Source organism: Rattus rattus, chromosome 4, assembly GCF_011064425.1.
Source record: "Rattus rattus isolate New Zealand chromosome 4, Rrattus_CSIRO_v1, whole genome shotgun sequence".
NCBI lineage: Eukaryota > Metazoa > Chordata > Mammalia > Rodentia > Muridae > Rattus > Rattus rattus.
The window spans coordinates 87369675-87389327 of NC_046157.1; the positions used below are offsets into that span (position 1 = coordinate 87369675).

The following is a 19653-nucleotide window of genomic DNA, read 5'->3' on the forward strand; positions in this document are numbered from 1 at the left end:
CCTTGTCATTCCCTACTGTTCTTTTGGGGCTGTGAGGAGAGACTCCTGATTCAGAGGAGAGGTGACCACTCAGACTTTGGAGTATCCCTAAAGACATGACCAGCACAGGTGCCTGTGGAGACTGAGAAGGGAATGACAAACCCGGCATGGGCCTTTGTCTCAGGGACCCAGCTGGGGCCAGAAGTTCAATGTCTCCAGAGTCTGGGACAGCACCTCATCTCACCCTGTAGCTGGGCCTCTGGCCTCCCAAGTAGACATCTGTTCTCACCCCCTCCCCCAACATCCCCCTACACCTGAGAAATCCACAAGACAGAAGGGAAGGCCACAACCCTGTCACTTCAGGGTGATGTGGAGACATAGAACAAGGGTACATGTTGCTAGCCCTGACCTAACTTTCCTTGCTCGAGAAGAGGTCATCCTGGGACCCATTAAGGAGGTATAAGGGTCCATTGTAAGTCTTGAAGTGAGTCTTAACTACCAGGAGACATGAGAACAGAATTCAAAGCAAACACAAGAAGTTTATTTTTCCCACATGTCAGGGTTGACCCTCAATCAGCTCCTCGTGACAAGTGACTAGAAGGTGACCCCGAATGACTATAACAAGCAGTTTTTATACTTTTTAGGGGTACAGGTTGCATCAGCAAGGTTACAGTTTAAACTTATTGGCTAAGCATGTTGACCTTTGAATCTATTGGCTAACAAGCATATGGCATGCATTCGAACTCTATCTGGGACCAGAGGGTCAGGTGACCATCAGTCAGTGCACTCCGAGTTTTTTCAAGAATGTCCCTGCTCCTTGACCTGCGGTGGAAAGCTGGTACTTGGTCTAGTTTTGACCTGAGCTGTGAGTGTAAGGCTGGCAAAAGCCCCTAGGGTCCTTCACCATGATTCACCGAAGAAGGCACCCCAGGATCAAATAGGATGCAAATGCAAAGAGTGTTTTATTCTGTAGAAGTTCAGCATGCTGGGTTCTCCCATTCCAAGATGGAGAGACACCCGAGTGAGCTCGTAGGCCTGATTTAAAGCACATTAGGGGAATTACAGGTGTAGGTACTTAGGTGTAGGTCTAAGGACATTCCAGAACCATTACTGGGATATGGGGGCCGGAAACTGTTGCTGACCCATAGCCCTTGCTTCAGGTCAGATGGCAAAGCAGCCTGAAGCCTGTGGTTTTTCTCCAGTAACTGACTTGTCTGGGTTTGCCTGAACTTGCCCAGTTCTTAGGCCTAGTCTCCTTCACTGCCAATTTAAAGTCTGTCATGGAGTCAGCCTACCCTTCTCAGAGGAGCAGACCAACCAGACCTGGGTGTGGATTACCTGCTACTTGGACATGTAAAAGCAAGAGAGGGCAGGAAATGGCGTAATTATAATCACAAAATGAATAAATAAATAAACAAACACATTGTTTGACTTTTGTTTGTGTGTGTGTGTGTGTGTGTGTGTGCGTGCGCGCGCGCGAGCGTGTGCCCATGCATACAGGTGTCTGCAGTTCCAAGCCACCAGAAATGGCTGTTGAGAATTGGCCCTCTGGAAAGGCAGTGCGAACTCTTAACCTCTGAGCCATTGTTTCAGCCCCCATTATAAAAATATAAGGCACTTGGGCTAACCCTAGCATTTGAGAGGCAGAGGCAGGTGATCTCTGTGAGCTTGAAGCCAGCCTGTTCTACATAGTGAGTTCTAGGACACCCAAGGCTACATAGTGAGAATCTGCCTCAGAACAAACAAGGAAAACTCAAAAGTGAGCAGACTCTTCCTGACCAAAGTGAAATGTCCAATGAAGAGACAAAAGGCAGCCAGCACTTGCCTCTGCATTAGCCCTGGCACTGAGTTTAGCACTCCCCGCTGAGTTAGTCCTTGTTAAACAGCCAGCACTACCCACTGCTGCAGCTGTCTCCTGTCTTTGAAGGAGGCAGAAAATTAATGTCCTTGAAGTGATAAGGCTTCAAGGTTTAAGTGATAACCCTTAAGTTATGGGAAAGAGACAACCAAGTGTCCCCAGCAGTCGACAAGAGACATAACAGCTGTGGCCACCTTGTAAAAATGCACTGGTCACTGATAACAAAATGAGTCATTTCTTCCCAGGTCAGAAAGATTCCTTTTCGGGGCTGGAGAGATGGCTCAGCGGTTAAGAGCACTGACTGCTCTTCCAGAGGTCCTGCGTTCAAATCCCAGCAACCACATGGTGACTCACAACCATCTGTAATGGGATCTGATGCCCTCTTCTGGTGTGTCTGAAGACAGCTACAGTGTACTCATATATATGATAAATAAATAAATCTTTTTTTAAAAAAAGAAGAAAAGGGGGTTGGGGATTTAGCTCAGTGGTAGAGCGCTTGCCTAGGAAGCGAAAGGCCCTGGGTTCGGTCTCCAGCTCTGAAAAAAAAAAAAAAAGAAGAAGAAGAGGGCTGGAGAGATGGCTCAGTGGTTAAGAGCACCTGACTGCTCTTCAAGAGGTCCTGAGTTCAGTTCCCAGCAACCACATGGTGGCTCACAACCATCTGTAAAGAGATCTGATGCCGTCTTCTGGTGTATCTGAAGACAGCTACAGTGTACTTATATATAATAAATGAATAAATCTTAAAAAAAATAAAATAGGGGTTGGGGATTTGGCCGAAAGAAAAAAAATAAGAACTACCTTCAAAAAATTTCAAAGTTTACATTCCTCCAGAGAAAAGGTGATAGAAAAAAAAAAAAAAAAAAAAGAAGAAGAAAAGGTCCTTTCTAGCTGTATAGTTCCTCCTTGCTGTCTGAACAAACGTTATCAGTTTGAAGGATAGCATTCCTTCACCCTTCATCCAATCATGTAACACCAAGGCTCGAAAGTCCCAGTTTATGCATTTCCTATATATAAGCCCTTAGCCCCTAGACCCAAGCATTGCATTCCTTTTTTTCTTTTCTTTTCTTTTCTTTTTTTAGGAGCTGGGGACCGAACCCAGGGCCTTGCGCTTGCTAGGCAAGTGCTCTACCACTGAGCTAAATCCCCAACCCCAAGCATTGCATTCCTAACCTGCCACCAGGGAGGCCTGCATCTGGGTTCAAACTCAAATAAAAAGGATTCTTGTGTGCTTGCATCAACATCATGGTCCCTGGCAGTCTCCTGGGGTTCTCGAGAACTGGGCATAACACAAGCCATCTCCAGGGACTCTGGAATCCACAAATGATTCTTCATTATTGGTCCACCACAATGCTCCACCACAGGCTTTTGATGGGAATCAGAAGTAGAGTCCCCTTGAAGGGAGAATAGATGACCTCCTTGGACCCTGGCTTTTTCCAGGGCCTTCTTTTTAGGCCAGGCATCAGGCCTGCATGGAGTCTCTCTGGTGGGCTGGTAGAGGACACTGCTGTAGAAAGAATTTCCCGGGGCAGGTGACATAAATCAGAAGGTGCCAGGGGTTGGGGATTTAGCTCAGTGGTAGAGCACTTGCCTAGCAAGCGCAAGGCCCTGGGTTCGGTCCCCAGCTCTGAAAAAAAAAAAAAAAAAGAAGAAGAAGAAGAAGGTGCCAGTCAGTTAAGAATGGCAAGAGCTATCTTGGCATGGCAGACTTCCATACTATGCTGCCTCCTGTCCCACCCCAATTCCCAGCACCCTTAGCAGGGTGCTGCAGTCAGTACAGGGATAGTAGCATCATGTACCTGTGTGAGACTCACCTGGGCAAGCGATCTTACCTGAATCCTCCTGGTGATACCTGCTAAGGTCCCACAACACAGCACCCAGCACTACCAAGGCCACCACTCCAGCCACCAGAAGCACCAACAGGAGTCCTGAGTGAGGAGATAGAGAAGACAGAGAGGCATGGCAGGGTGGGACAGGGGACAGGGGAGGGGAGACTCTCACCTGACTAGCTAGAGGCCTCTTTTAGGGAAGAAGGGGGACACCTGCAGGGAAGAAATGCCTGCCTCAGGAGGGTAATTACTATGGAGCCCAGACACCTGCAGTCATACTCCTCCCTGCCTCAGGTTATAGAATTTCTCCAGGCTCTGTGATTTAGACAGATGTCTACCTAGAACCTCAGTACCGTTTTCTGAAAATTTGTTTTCAGAACAGCTGTTTTCTTGCATTATTGGTGGATGTAACTACAAACTAAGGAGTCATTCTCGGTCCCTCTGCATTTTCCTCTTTCTTTCTTTCTTTCTTTCTTTCTTTCTTTCTTTCTTTCTTTCTTTCTTTCTTCTTTCTTCCTTCCTTCCTTCCTCCCTCCCTCTCTCCCTTCCTTCCTTTCTTATTTTGTCTTTCTTTTCTTAATGTATATGAATACACTGTCACTCTCTTCACACATGTCAGAAAGAAGCCATCAGATCTCATTACAGATGGTTGTGAGCCACCATGTGGGTGCTGGGAATTGAATTCAGGACCTTTGCAAGGACAGTCAGCGCTCTTAACTGCTGAGCCATATCTCCAGTCCCCCTCCACAGTTTTCTTGGTGACTTCTGCTCCCAGCCCCTCACTCAGGGATTCTATGGGAGACGAGCTCTACTTCTCATCCAAATCCCAAATTTAGTATGAAGCATGTTAAACACCATCACTCTGTATTCACCCTGCCTCCATAGGAAAGCTCCACGGGGGGGTTGGGGATTTAGCTCAGTGTTAGAGCGCTTGCCTAGCAAGCACAAGGCCCTGGGTTCGGTCCCCAGCTCCGGAAAAAAAAAAAAGGAAAGCCCATACGGTAGTATGGGAATAGGCAGAGAGCTCAAGCACCAGGTCAGTGAACATGCAAGGTTGGAGCCCAGGTCTATATGATTGCTAGGAACTGCAGTCAAAGGTGCAGATCTCTGAAACCCCTCCTCTTGCAGACTGAGACCCCGAGATGTGGGCAGGGGTCCCTGGAGACTACTGGGATTAGAGAAGCCAGCTGAATACAGCTGCTCCCCCAACCCCATCCCTCAAAAGCATGCTAATTGGCTGCCCATCCCCAGTCCATTTGGGTATAAACCACACAGATCCTGCAATAGTGCCACGTGTGTCATCTGCAAAGAACAGACCAGGTGAGGTTAGCAGGAGCCATTGAGTCCATTCTAGGCTAGGGCTATTTGGGACCCCCACAAAAGGGAAGGGTGTGAGCCCAGCTTCAGAGTAACCAAGCTGAACATGCAGTTTGCCTTTGTTTTATTTGAGACAGTGAACCCCAGGTTGGTGTTGAACTCTTGACAATCCTCCTGCTTCAGCTTCCTGAGCACTAAGCTAGCAGGCGCATGTCAGCACATCCCACTAAAGTTGTCTGTTTGTTGTTTGCCTCACCCTCCCAAATGCTGGGATGACAGCAGTGTGCCACCACACTTGGCTCTGCCATTCTATATTGATTTTTGAGATAGGATCTCTCTCTGTAGCCCAGGCTAGCTTCCCAAGTGCCCCCATGATAGGTCTGCCACTTTTTTTTTTAAGATTTTATTTATTTATTATATATGAGTACACTGTAGCTGTCTTCAGATACACCAGAAGAGGGTATTGGATCTCTTGGATCTCTTTACAGATGGTTGTGAGCCACCATGTGGTTGCTGGGAATTGAACTCAGGACCTCTGGAAGAGCAGTCGCTGCTCTTAACTGCTGAGCCAACTCTCCAGCCCCTGCCACTTTTTTTTAAAGGACTTTATTTTTATGTTTGATTATGTGTGCATGTAGTTTCAAATGGTGGCCAGAAAAGATATCAGGTCCCCTAAAGCTGGAGTTAAAGCCCGCTGTGAGCCTCCATGCGGGTGCTGGGGACCACAGTCCTCTGCAAGAGCAGCCAATGCTGTAAATACTGAGCTGCCTCAGCTCCTCACACAGCTGTTTGAGACGGGATCTCATGTAACTCAGGCTGGCCTTGAATTCCTGACCCTCCTGCCTCACCTGCCTGTGTTTTATTTTGTTTTGTTTTTAGAGACAGGGCTTCTCTGTGTATCGCTAGCTGCCCTGGAACTTTTCTGTAGTCCGGGCTGGTCTTGAACTCAGATAAACCTGACCCTTTCTCCCGAGTTCTGGAGTTAAAGGCATGCACCACCACCACCTGTTTTTATTTGTTCGTTTTGTGCTTGCTTTCTCCACCACAGAGCCAAGCGAGCTGTGAGCCTGGTATCCTCTTGCCTCAGCCTCCCAAACGCTGGAACCACAAGTGTGCTGTGAATAATGTTATACTCAGATAGGCTCTGAGAGGCAGGAGTCTGAAGATTCTAGAACCTTCCCCACCCACATATCCCTTCATCCCCAATCATACCTGCCTCTACCAGGACTTTTGTCCTGTTGCCCTTGGCCTCCTGCAACTACACATGCCAGGTCCTCCATGGTGACCTGGCATGTGTAGTTCCCACTGTTCTTGAGACTCACATGGTTCTGCCACAGGGTGAGGTCCTCAGATGGACCAGAACAGCTATCCCTGATCCCACAGCTTCCCAGAGTTGAGGCTGCCATTAGAGATGAGTAGGTGGCAAAAAAAAAAAAAAAATCACTGTGTGGGGCCCACTCCACATGCAGTCTCTCCCAGACCTGACTGCGTCACCCCACAGGATAGGGGACACATTGTCACCTTGTGTCACCCTCACTCACAGGGGCCACTGATGCACACTCAGGCTCACAGCTTCCTGTACACCTAAGTAGAACATGAGTGTCACCCAAGCCTGGCAAGCTGTGTGAGGGCCTGTGTTTGAATTCCTAGAGCCCCGGAAAAGGGTAGAGTTTGAACCCCAAGACATAGAAACTGTAGGATTCACGAGCTTTCTGCCCAGCAGCCCCATCTGTAAGCCTCAGGCCACAGAGAGACTAAATCTCCAAAAATTAGTGGAGATGGATTTGAGGAAGATGCCCCAGGTGAATGCTGGGCCTTTGTGCATGCACACACATGCAAACACACACACACACACACACACACACACACACACACACACACACACACGAAAGAAAAAAAAAAAACAAAGGGGTCAGCAGGTAAATCCACTTGCTGCTAAGCCTGTGACCTGAGTTCCATTCCCCACAACTCACTTAGTAAAGGGAAAGGGGAGGGGCTGGAGAGACGCTCAGGGTTAATGTGGCTTCAGGAGATCCCACACCTCTAATCTCTGGGGGGGGGGACCTGAATTCACATGCACACAAACAGCCCAGGTGTGTGTGTGTGTGTGTGTGTGTGTGTGTGTGTGTGTGTGTGTGTGTGTGTGTGTGTGTGTGTGTGCTTTAAATCCCTGCCAAGCATGGTAAATCATGCATTTATTCCAACTCTGCAACAGCAAAAGAAAGCAGATCTCTGAGTTCCAGGCCAGTCTGAACTACAGAGTGGGAACCTGACTCCCAAAAGCAATATCCTGTCTCAAAGGAACAAAAAAGTGTGAGGGTCAGAGAGGCTGGGGCTCCACATGCTGGTATTTAGGTTGTGGTTTGGATTCCTCTGAAGACTCTATAAGGGCACCCAACCTCTAAGAGGGCCCAAATATCCTGAAAAGGAGACTGAAGTTCAGGGTGGTTCTGATGAGGAATCAGGCAGCTGAAGTAGGCTAGACAACCGGAAGGGATACACAAAGTGGGGACCCCCAGATACTCACCCCAGAGCTGCAGCAGGATAAACACTCATTGGAGAGACCCTATCCCTAAATCATCAGGCCCCAGGTTCACCAGGCTGCACCCGTGTCACCCCAACCACCATACACACATACACACACACACACACACACACACACACACACACACACTCTTCCTGTCACAGCATCCACCCAATCCTACTCCACTGAAGTGACACTGGGGGCGAATAAAGACAGAGGGTAGGCAGACATCCTGTGTTCTAGGCTGTGAGGAGAAAGGGGTCAAGTTCCTTCCACCCCATGTGTCATTTTCCCCCAAAGTATTCCACATCCAAAAGAGAGTATGCATTTATCTGTGAGTGTAGAGACTGAGGTCATGGGGATGGAAACGTCTTTGGAAAATTCTATAAAGGATGCAGAGGAAAAACAAGAGCGGGGTTTGAGACACAGGGATGGTGAGAGATGAGAGGCCATGGGTTCAGGGCATGAGCACTCTTCCAGAGCACACAAGGCCTGGGTTCCAACCCTAGCACCCCATAACACAGATGTGGTGGGGCATAGCAGCCATCTCAGCACAGTAGAGGTAGGAGGACCAAGAGTTCAAGGGCAGAGTCGGAGAGATGTCTCAGCGCTAAGGAGTAGTCTGCTCTTCCACAGGACCTGGTTCAACTTTCAACACCCACATGGTAGCTCAGCTCTAGGGTATCTGATACCTTCACGCAGACAGACATGCAGGCAAAACATCAATGTACATAAAAAATAAAGCCCTAATTTAAAAAGAACATCAAGGAAAGCCTCGGCTACATATGGAGCATGAGGTTAGCTGGACAATGTAAGTTAGGAATCCCCTGCCTACATTCCTGGGTTTCAAGTCTTTCCCTTGTTGCAGTCTGCAGTTCTGGGCATGGGACTAGGCCATGTCAGCAGAATTCTGTGGTAACTGTGGATTCATACAAGTAATAAACCACTACCACCACCACTGCCACTGCCATGCCTGGTGTGGAGTGCACACCTTTAGTCCCAGCACTCAGGAAGCAGAGGCCGGGAGTGTCTGAGTTGCAGGCTAGTCTGACCCTGTTCTCAGTCGACCCATAAGGATAGCTGGTAGACTGTGAGTATACATCCGTCCCCAGCCAACTATGTTACCTTCAATCCCACTGGAAGGTTAGGACCTGTCTGTGTGGATGAAGTGGTCTTAACCTGCCCAGGCCAAGTCTGCCTCTTACAGGTTCTCATAGCCACCCCAAGGTCTGGGCAGAAGTGGAGATTGTACATGGTGAGTAGTTCTGTCAGTCAGCCTCCAGCCTCAGCCCCACTCTGGGGTCAGTGGCCAATGCAGTAATAGTTGACCAAGAGAGTTGTCTCATACCCAACCACAACCATGACCTACTTTCTCAGGAGGCAGTTCCTGGAATTGTTATGAAGGGAGTAGGGGAGGAAGCTGCCCTGGGTGAAGGGCAGTGTTTGAAGACCCTAGGGTTGGTGAACCTTCCTAATGTTGGGACCCTTTAACATAGTTCCTCATGCTGTGGTGACCCCCATCTTAATTTTTTTCATTGCTACTTCATATCTGTAATTTTGCTACTGTTAGGAATCATAATGTGAATATCTTTGTTTTCCGAGGGTCTTAGGCTATTCCTGTGAAAAGGTCATTTGACCCCAAAGGGGCTGTGACTCACAGGTTGAGAACCTCTGCCTCAGCCTTTGTCAGGCTGACAGCAGATAAACTATATCTACCCCTGAAGAGCAAGGGCTGGTAGAAAGGTTTCTAGGGGGAGATATAATCTGGGGTTTGGGGTAATGCGTAGGACCATGTCCCACTGTGTGACCATAATGGCTCAGTTCTGACTGACTGTACAAGCAGCAAGTGGCAAGCATGTGAGCCATCGAAGGACAGACAGCTCTTACTGTAGGATAGGGTGGGTAGCCTAAGACAACTACATTTCCCAAGCACCGCCGGTCGCTTGCGCTTGCGCATGCGTAGAATATGTAGTGATGGAGAGCTGACCAGGGGGCGCGGCAGCGGAGGCGGAGAGGGCACGGAGGACTAATTGGCTGCTGTCTGCGTCCAAGGAGGTTTAAGGGTTTGGAGAAACAGCTGAGAGGGACCCGCAGCAGGGCCAGGGCGATCGAGGGCAACAACTATGGAGGACCAGAGGGTAGGACCCGGAGGAATGCACGGAACGGGAACAGGGAGGGGACCAGGTGATGCCGCAGCGCCCCTCCCCCGTATGGGCCGACCGCATCGCGGCTCTGGTTAACATGCAGACCCCTGCTCTTTACAAACAAAACCTTCCAGCTGCCCTAGTGAACCCCATCCGCTTCCCAGGCTGACCTCTCTCCCACGCCTCTCCCAGGAGTTTGTTTCTCCATATACCCAGTTGGACTCTGGGACTCGCCTTGCCCACCCAGACAACTCTCTCAGTGCAGCTCAACTTCAACTTTAAAGATACATATACTGGCCTGGGTTACTGGTGGTGCACTTCTTCTGTGTCCTAGCCTCAGGAGGTAGAGGCAAGAGGCTGATGTGAGTTCGAGGCTAGCCTGGGCTACACAGTGAGACTGTCTCCAAAACTAAACAAGGAGCTGGGGAGGTGTCTCGGTGGGTAAAGTGTTTGCTGTGTAAGCGTGAGGACCTGAGTTCAAGTCGCTAACACCCACATAGGAAGTTAGTTTAGTGTAGCTGCATACACTGTAACCCCAGCCCTAGGGACATGGACACAGGAGGATCCTTGGGGTTCAGTTACAGATGGCCTTGACCAGGCTCAGTAAGAAAGCCTGCTCAAATAATGAGAGGAAGACACCCAACATTGACACCTGGCCTCCACATGCATGTGCATGCACACACACACATATGCACACACACCCCAAAATCAAAACAAAGTAAGCTCAATGCTCAGGGTCTGTCCCTGAGAGGCTCTGTGAGCTCCAGTTTCCTTCTCTACTATAGGAATCCCACAGCCTCACCTCAGGCCTGCATTCCTGGAGGACAGCACTCACACAACTTGCTGCTTATGTTCCTTCTGTCCCTCAGGAGGCGCTAAGAAAAATCGTCACTACCCTGGCCATGAAGAATGAGGAGACACAGACCTTCATCTACTCCCTGAAGCAGATGCTGTTGAATGTAGAGGTGAAATCTGATCCTGTATGCAGATGTGGGTGCAGGGCAGAAGCCAAGAGGTACCACTCTGTCTGCTAGAGACTCTCCAGACCTCAGTTTTCCTGTCTACAAAGTCTTTTCTTTTTTGAGACAGGGTTTCTCTATGCAGACCTTGCTAGCCTAGAACTTGCTCTGTAGAGCAGGCTGAATTTGAACTCAAAGAGATCCCCCTGCCTCTGCCTCCCCAGGGTTTGGGCTAAAACATGCATTGCTGTACCAACCTCATGGTGGCTGGCCTCTTTCCATGCAGGCAAACTCAGCCAAAGTCCAGGAGGATCTGGAAGCAGAGTTCCAGTCCCTCACGTCGGTTCTGGAGGAGCTGAGAGAATCCATGCTGATGAAGATCAAACAGGAGAGGGCCAGCCGCACATATGAGCTGCAGGTATGACCACACACACCCTTTCTCCAGAGCCTGTGGTCCCCTCCTAACCCTTTCCAGCCAGGGCCCAGCCCTTCCCCAAAACACCTTCGCCATTACCACCACCTCTCTGTATTTTCAAGTCCTTCTCATTACTTCCCCAAGAACCAGGGGAACACCACCAAACACCTTCTACAGCTCTCATGGGCTTTCCAAATGGACACCTCTCACTTTGTACCCAAACTCCATTCCCATCTGTGGTATCAGGAGAGCCTGGAGGACTTGGGTATGACCCAGGCCATGACTCAGGTTCAGAACTCAAGGCTCCAGTCAGCTCCTCCTACCTGAAGTCCTGCTGGGCTGTGGGTTCTGGGAGTGTCAGAGCTCTGGGTGTTTATGGTGGTTGAGGGATTTGTTGTTGTACCCGCAGAATCAGCTAACTGCCTGTACACGGGCCCTGGAGAGCTCTGAGGAGCTCCTGGAAACAGCCAACCAAACCCTGCAGGCTGCAGACAGAGAGGACTTCCCTCAGGTGAGTATTAATGAGTGGATCCCCAGGGGTAGGGATGTAAGCAATCCACAGCCACCCTGTCTTGCCTTCATGTGATTCTGGGTCAACTTTAGGCCCATCAAGCTTAGTAGCAAGCGCCTCTACCCTCTGAGCCCTCTCACCAGCTCCCCAGTCATTTTATTTAGATTGTGCCTCCATGTAGCATGAAGGGTAAGCATGTCTCTGAGACTGTTCATTGCAGGGCTGGACTTGGGGCACAGCAAGTAGAGCACTTGCCCTGCATGCACCAGACGCATGCACCAGCACTGTATAGGCCAGGTGCAGTAGTGCACACCTCTCACCCCAGCAAGGAGGATGATCAGGAGTTCAGAGCCTGCCTCAGTTACACAGTGAGTTCCAGGCCAGTCTGGGCTCCATAACACCCCATCACAAAAAGCAAAACAAGTTGGCTCAGTAAACACATTACTCGTATAATTTCATGTCAACATCACTTAGAATGGGTTTTTTACTGTGAAATGTTTATTACTTTTTCCCTGAGATTTCTATTAAGCTTGGCCATTCTATATTTTGGTTTGTTAAATGTGTGACTTGGAGCTGGTGAGGTAACTCAAAGGAGAAAGGTCTTTGCAGCCAAGTCTGATGACCCAAGTTTTATCCCCACACCCCATCTGGTGAAAAGAGAGAACTGACTTCCACAGATTGTCCTCTGACCTCTATAATGTATGCATACGGAGAAATAAATGTAATTTTAGAAACTAAAAGTACAGCCAGTTGGTGGTAACACACTCCTTTAGTCCCACACTCAGGAGGCAGAGGTAGGCGGGTCTGTGGAGTTTGAGGCTAGCCTGGTCTACAGAGTGAGTTCTAGGTTAGCCAGGGCTATACAGAGATCCTGCCTGGAAAACAAAACAAAACAAAGTAAAAAGAAATTTACAGGCACCGGGGACAGAGTGGGGTGGGGCTGCCGTACTTTTAGTCTGTGTCTTTGACACCTGGCCAGGAAGGGGTCAGTTCTGCCTCCTGGTAGAGATTTCTTCCAAATACCACCTACTGTGACTCAGTCTCCCTGCCTGTGTAGTGGCACAGATCTGGCTGATGTGCACCTTTGATTTCTGCTCTCTTCTTTTCTAGGCCGCCAAGCAAATCAAAGATGGGTAAGATGTGGAGGTCAGGTCCCCACCCCAGAGTCCTGCCTCAGTGTGAAGGTGGGACACCCACTGGGGGAGGCCAGGTTCCTGAGCACTGCACAGAAACGCATGGCCCCAGATGTCCCAGCCTGACCACTCTGCCACCAAGTCACCATTGGTTTGCTTCTACCTATCTCCCTGCAGCGTGACCATGGCCCCCGCCTTCCGACTATCACTCAAAGCCAAGGTCAGTGACAATATGAGTCACCTCATGGTGGACTTCACACAGGAAAGGCAGATGCTACAGGCCCTCAAGTTCCTGCCTGGTGAGATGGGGACTGGCCTTAGGGCCCAGGACTCTGGGAGGGAGAGAGGAGACTGGGATGGAGCCACCCCTCCGAACAGGGAGCCTGGGCTGAGCCCCAACTGCACAGCATTCGGCCTGTATCTGTCATGGGTGGTATCTAGTCTAGCCCCACCCACACAGAAGTGGGCCTGTTGCTGTGTGGACAGGACCTAACCAAGGCAGGTTCACAAACCAGCCAGGGCTCTCTTGGCAGTATATCCTAATCAAGCCCAACCAAGTTTGGGGTAGGGCTATGGGTGCCATGTCTGTGGGTCTTCAATTTGACCATGCCCACCTGGCGCTGGTGACCTGGGAAAGCTCTGTTCTGGGGATCCAAGGGCACTGCACCTCCTAGGGAGCTGGCACTTTCAGGAGGACACCCCTAGTTGGTAGAGAAATTTGGAAGAATACCAAATGGTAGTAACCTGAGAAGGTGTAGAGAGAGCACTACCTGGACCCACGTGAACTCAAGAGGTCCCAGCTTCAGCCCTAGTCCCACAGGGCTCTACCAAAGTAGTCTAGGACTCAGATGTTGACCCTTCTCCCTGGGCCTTGGCAGTGCCCAGCGCCCCCATCATCAACTTGGCTGAGTCCCTCGTGGCGGATAACTGTGTGACCCTGGTATGGCACATGCCAGAGGAGGACAGCAAGATTGACCACTATGTGCTGGAGTACCGCAGGACCAATTTCGAGGGCCCACCCCGCCTCAAGGAGGACCACCCTTGGATGGTCGTCGAGGGCATCCGGCACACGGAGTACACCTTGACAGGTGGGGAGCACCCCTCAGCAAGTGAGGGAGCATGGCCAGGGATGTGAATGAGCACACACATGAGTATGTTGGGGACATTGCCTGATGGATAAGGGGACACTCTCAGACAGGTAAGAGAGCACTCCAGGTTATGTGAGGAGCACTTATAAGCAGATGAGGAAGCAGGCACGTGGGGAGTACTCTCAGGTGTATGGAGGGACAGACAGGCACATGGGGAACACAGCCTGACAGGGGACACTCTCAGGCAGCTAAAGAAGTATTCCCTGAAAAGTGAGGGAGCATTCCTAGGCTGGAGAAGGAGCACTCCCCAACAGAAACATCCCTGAGCAGGAGTGGGAGCACTCCCAGACAGGAAAGGAAGCATTCCCTGACATGTGAAGGAGCACTCACAGGCAGGAGAGGGAGTACTCCCAGACAGGAAAGGAAGCATTCCCTGACATGTGAAGGAGCACTCACAGGCAGGAGAGGGAGTACTCCCAGACAGGAAAGGAAGCATTCCCTGACATGTGAAGGAGCACTCACAGGCAGGAGAGGGAGTACTCCCAGACAGGAAAGGAAGCATTCCCTGACATGTGAAGGAGCACTCACAGGCAGGAGAGGGAGCACTCCCAGACAGGAAAGGAAGCATTCCCTGACATGTGAAGGAGCACTCACAGGCAGGAGAGGGAGCATGCCTGAACAAGAACGGGAGTGTTCATTTACAAGTAGGGAGCACAGAGAGCAGGTTTATAGAATAGTCCTCACTCAGTTTAGCTCTACATCTCCCAATTGCCCATCTCTCTCCTGGCACCATTGCCCTGTCGACCCATGGCGTTTTGGTGTTGCTGGCTTCCTGCAGCCCCTTGGGATCTGAGAGCAGACTGGTAGGGTTAACCTGTAGAACCATCAGCAGAACAGATGGCAAGATGGATGGATTTGTCCTTGTCTGAAGAGCTGACTTCTCCAAGCTGTTTGCAGGCAGAGGAAACTGAAGCATGGGAGGGACTTCACCCTCATCTCTCTAGCTGTGCATCCAGCTGCTGGTCATGTGTGTGCTAGTGTGGAGGTCAGAGGTCAGCATTGGTCATCTCCCTCATTGGCTCTGCACATTGTTTTTTGAGACCAGGTCTCAGTGGTCTGGAATTCATGGTTAACTAGTCTGTCTGTCTCTACCTCGGGGTTATAGTCTGAATGTGCCACACCTGGCGTTTTCCATGGGTCCTTCCCTATCTCTTCAGCCCCTTCGTGCACTAGCGAGTAGTAGGGAGTTCTGGGTAATCAGAGGATGTCAGCTCGTCTAGGCATTGCACAGCACACAGGAGGAGTTCAGGAGGCAGGAACCATTGGTGTCCTAAAGAGTTTACTTTCAGGCTGGGAACTCCTGATTTTCCTTTCTAACTCTCAAATCTCAGCTATAATCACCAGCCTGCTAGTTATCTGTAATTAGCATTCATGGTTAATAATGAGCTAATTACAGGGGAATCTGGCCATGCCAGCCAGTGCCAGAGCTCCAGAAGCTATTGCTGTCCCCTCTGTACAGAAATCAAAACGAACCTACCCTCTTTTTGTTCATAAGACCTCAGAGGCCCTACTCCGGTCCTCTCTACCTTTTACTAGTTGTGTTGTTATTTTATCTGGGATAATCACAGATAATCCCAGCAGTCCCACTGGTGGCAGCTTGTGGGATAGCTACCATTCAGTGCCAAACCAAAGAAATGAGCAGGGCAAGTGGCCGAGTGCTCATCTACCAGGACGGAGTTCTGAGCTTCCTCCCAGCATAGAGCACACTCATGCCATGCGAGGTGTTCATGGTCAGCCTTGGTTACACAGTTTGGGGTCTGACTAGAGTATGTAATACCTACTGTATAAGAAGAAAACAGTGTGCATGACTTTAATCCCAGCAACAAATGTGACAGAGGCATGTGATCTCTTGTGAGTTTGAGGCCAGCCTGGGCTGCTCAGTGAGACCCTGTCTCAAACATAAAAAAAGAGTAGGATGGGGCCTGTCCTCTGGACATGAGCCCTCTGGTGATGTGAGCTATGGAAGGTGATAGAGCACAGGTGCTGACTGAGGTTTGCTATGACAGCTAGGGTTGGCAGGAGGCTGACAGACAGATAAATAAGGCCAGGCTGGCAGGGGTGGGGGCCAGAGGAGGGGGGCTTGGCATCCTGAGTATAAGGGAATGGTATGCAGTGCTATGAGCAGGGAGCCTAGGTCAAGGACAGGAGGAGCAGGCCCACTGCCTGCAGTGATAATCAAAGGTCCTGAGAAACGGTTAGAGCACCTGCTGCTTTTGCAGAGGACCTACGTTCAGGTCCCAGCCCCAACATGGTGGCTCAGACTGCCTATAACTGCAGCTCTACTGGATATGACACCCTCTTTTGGCTTGCACAGGCACAGGTGGTACATAAACATACATGTGGGCAAAACCCATATACATAAAAACAAATAACTTAAATATTTAAGGCACAGACAAACTAATAGACATCCGGGGTGGGATCCCTGTGGTCTCACTTCTTTCCTCCCAGGTCTGAAATTTGACATGAAATACATGAATGTTCGTGTGAAAGCCTGTAACAAGGCGGTGGCTGGTGAATTCTCTGAGCCAGTGACCTTAGAGACACCAGGTAACTGCTTCCTACCCCTCCCTGACTCCATTTCTCACCAGTTCTGGTGTCCTGGGAGCCCGTCCTTCACAAGGATCATGTAATGGGGTGACCTTGTCACTCTAGCTGCTGGGGAACTCACCTTAGGCTAGAATGGGCGTCTTCACTCGGACATCTTGCACTTTGGTGGTATTTTACTTCTATGTATGAGGTGATCTGTGGATTTTATTTTACATGGATATATGTTTGTGTGTGCATGCATGTGGGGCTCATGCATGTGGACACATCATTAGGATGTTTGAAGACACTGTGCACCAGCTACGTAAAACAAGCTCTGAGCTCTAAGGATCCCCTATCTCTGGGATAGTTCAGATGTCCAGTGCTGAGGATACAGTTTCACCACTGTGCATGCCTTGTTTTTAACTTGAACTAGGAATTAGAATCTGGGGGTTAATTGAGTGTGGTGACACACGCATTTAATCTTAGCACTTAAGAGGCAGAAGGCCAGCTCCGGGGGAAAAAAAAAAAAAAAGAACCAAAAAAAGAGGCAGAAGGAAGCGGATCTCTGAGTTCAAGGCCAGCCTGGTCTACAGAGTGAGTTCCAGGACAACCAGGGATACACAGAAAAACCCTATGTCAAAAAACAAACAAACCAACCAACAAATCCAGGAGGGTTTTTTTTTTGGGGGGGGGGGGTTGTTTTTGGTTTTGGTTTTGGTTTTTTGGTTTTTTGGTTTTCTTTTTTTTTGGAGCTGGGGACCGAACTAGGCAAGTGCTCTACCACTGAGCTAAATTCCCAACCCCTAGGAGGTTTTATAGCAATCAGGACACCTTAGCACCCAGCCCCTTCTGCAGTTAAGATTTTTTATTTCTTTTTTTTTTAATATTGGATATTTTTAAATTTACATTTCAAATGTTATCTCCCCTTTCAGCAGTTAAGATTATGATTTTTCCTGCATATGTGTCAGTGTGGTAGGGTGTGAGTACCCATGGAGGCCAGTTTGAAAGTTGTGAGCCACCATGTGGGTACTGGGAATTGAACCCAGGACCACTAGAAAACTATCCCCATCCCTTTCTTTAAAAATGAGAAGTAGGAGACAGCTTCTCAAAAAAGACTTATTTATTTAATTTTTAGAGACAGCATCTTACTTGGTGGCCCAGACTAGAAATCACAATCCCCCAGCTTCAGCCTCATGAGAGCTGAGATTGCAAGTGTAGACAGAGTGGTCTCCCTGTCTGTCTCTCCCCCTCTCTCCTATGTCCTCTATAGAGTTGGGGACAGAATATAAGTTGTTAAAACAGATTCTCCCACAGTGATTCTTTTATATAGCCTCTTTGGAAGTTTCTCTGCTATCTAGCCTAACTCCCTCCTGCTGTAGCCATGCTCCTTCTTTGGGGTCAGTGGAAGCACAGGGCAGAAAAGGCTTGAAAATGCCACTAGACTCCAGAGTCATTTGGGCCATAGCCCCTTGACCTTGTCCCTCTGGCTCAGTCAGCTCCCACAGCCTTCCTGTCCGGCATCTTCTAATCTCCCCTCCTCTCTGTTTCCCTTGGTCCTCTGTTCTGGCCTGCCCGGATCATTGGCTGTCCATCTCCTCTCTGTGTCTATCTGGGTTTCCCATCTCTGTGACCCCTCTCGTCTGCCTGGCCCCAGCATTCATGTTCCGCCTGGACGGGTCCACATCTCACCAGAACCTGCGAGTGGAAGGCCTCTCTGTTGAGTGGGACGCCATGGGCGGGAAGGTCCAAGATATCAAAGCTCGAGAGAAAGAGGGCAAGGGGCGGACAGCGTCACCAGTAAACTCTCCAGCCAGGTAGCCCATCTCCCTGCCCCAAGTCTGTAGTGGCCATACTCACCATGGCCAGTTTGGTCAGTATTGGGGTGGAGGGAGGGACCTGGGGTAAAACAAATACCTTGTTTCGAATGAGTGCATGAGAGCAAGGAGATTTTGAGCAGGGTTTTGATGGATGAACAGGTTTTTCTTTTGTTTGTTTCTGCCACATCTAACTAGTTAACTCAGTTGGTTAGGTGTTTCCCAGCTGAGGAAAATGTCAGGTATGTTCACAGTGGCTGGCATTGTGTATGGAGGCTGAACCCAAGGGAAGGTGTAACCTGATCTGACCTTGCCTCCGGTCCACAGAGGGACACCATCTCCCAAGAGGACAGCCTCAGGTCGTGGGGGCCGGGACCGGTTCACAGCTGAGTCTTACACCGTGCTGGGTAAGGATGGGAGATGAAGAGAAAGAGGAAGCTTGACCCAAAGGAGGAGCTCAGGAGGTGCAATACCCTTGGCTCCATCCTGCCCTCCCTGTCTCTGTGCTTCAGGGGACACACCGATCGACAGTGGGGAGCACTACTGGGAGGTACGCTTTGAACCAGACAGCAAGGCCTTTGGCCTGGGTGTGGCCTACCGAAGCCTGGGCCGTTTCGAACAGCTGGGCAAGACGGCAGCGTCCTGGTGCCTGCATGCCAACAACTGGCTGCAGGCCAGCTTTACTGCCAAGCATGCCAACAAGGTCAAAGTGCTGGACAGCCCCGTGCCTGACTGCCTGGGTGTGCACTGTGACTTCTACCAAGGTGCTATATCACTTTTCCCTCTCAGGTCCTACTGCGCTGACCCCTTCCCTGGTCCTCACTCACCTCCTGACACCTGTCTCCCTGCTCCCCTCACCCCAGGCCTCCTGTCTTTCTACAATGCCCGCACTAAACAGCTCCTGCACACCTTCAAGACCAAGTTCACACAGCCTCTGCTTCCAGCCTTCACTGTGAGCCCACTGCAGTGGGGGTGGGGGGCGAGGCGGATGGGGGTTGATGGAGAGGGGTGTAGGGGTGGGTCCGATGGAGGGGGTATGCTGGGCCTGTCTTAGGTGCTGTGACTCCTGGCTGAGTTTTCCTGGCCTCTACTATCCAGGTGTGGTGTGGAAGCTTCCAGGTTACGACAGGCCTGCAGGTGCCCAGTGCCGTGCGCTGCCTGCAGAAGCGAGGCAGTGCCACTAGCAGTTCCAACACCAGCCTCACCTAGGCTAGGCCACTTGCCAGCTGGGGCACTTCAGCTTCTCCTCTCTGCTGCTTGGAGCCTTAACTCTGGAAGGGGGTGGTCAGGGTTCCATCCCTACCTCACTTCATAATAAAGATAACACACTGGCCTCCTTACTGCACTGGTTCTTGGGAATAGGGCACGTAGGTGACCCAGACCTTGTGTTTCTTAGCTGAGAAATAGGCTTTCCTTGTGGACAGGTATCAAGTTTGCCAGTTTGGGGGCAACACCTGACAAGCCCCTCACCCCCAATTTCAGATGCCATGCTAGACACA

The 19653-nt window shown here is 50.1% G+C and overlaps 1 protein-coding gene across 2 annotated transcripts; it reads left to right on the forward strand.

The window, feature by feature from the left end:
* Positions 1–9453: 9453 nt before the first annotated feature.
* Positions 9454–19490, forward strand: Fsd1 (fibronectin type III and SPRY domain containing 1). 2 transcript variants are annotated; one of them, XM_032900723.1, is made up of 12 exons: positions 9454–9642; positions 10518–10613; positions 10894–11025; positions 11432–11533; positions 12644–12666; positions 12844–12965; positions 13545–13754; positions 16263–16361; positions 17995–18154; positions 18482–18561; positions 18667–19106; positions 19253–19490. In XM_032900723.1, exons 1-12 carry the CDS (start codon positions 9628–9630, stop codon positions 19361–19363), a joined length of 1590 nt encoding a protein of 529 aa, XP_032756614.1. In that variant the 5' UTR covers positions 9454–9627; the 3' UTR covers positions 19364–19490. The 2 variants fall into 2 exon arrangements, with proteins under 2 accessions (XP_032756614.1, XP_032756615.1); XM_032900724.1 differs by lacking the exon at positions 16263–16361.
* Positions 19491–19653: the final 163 nt, after the last annotated feature.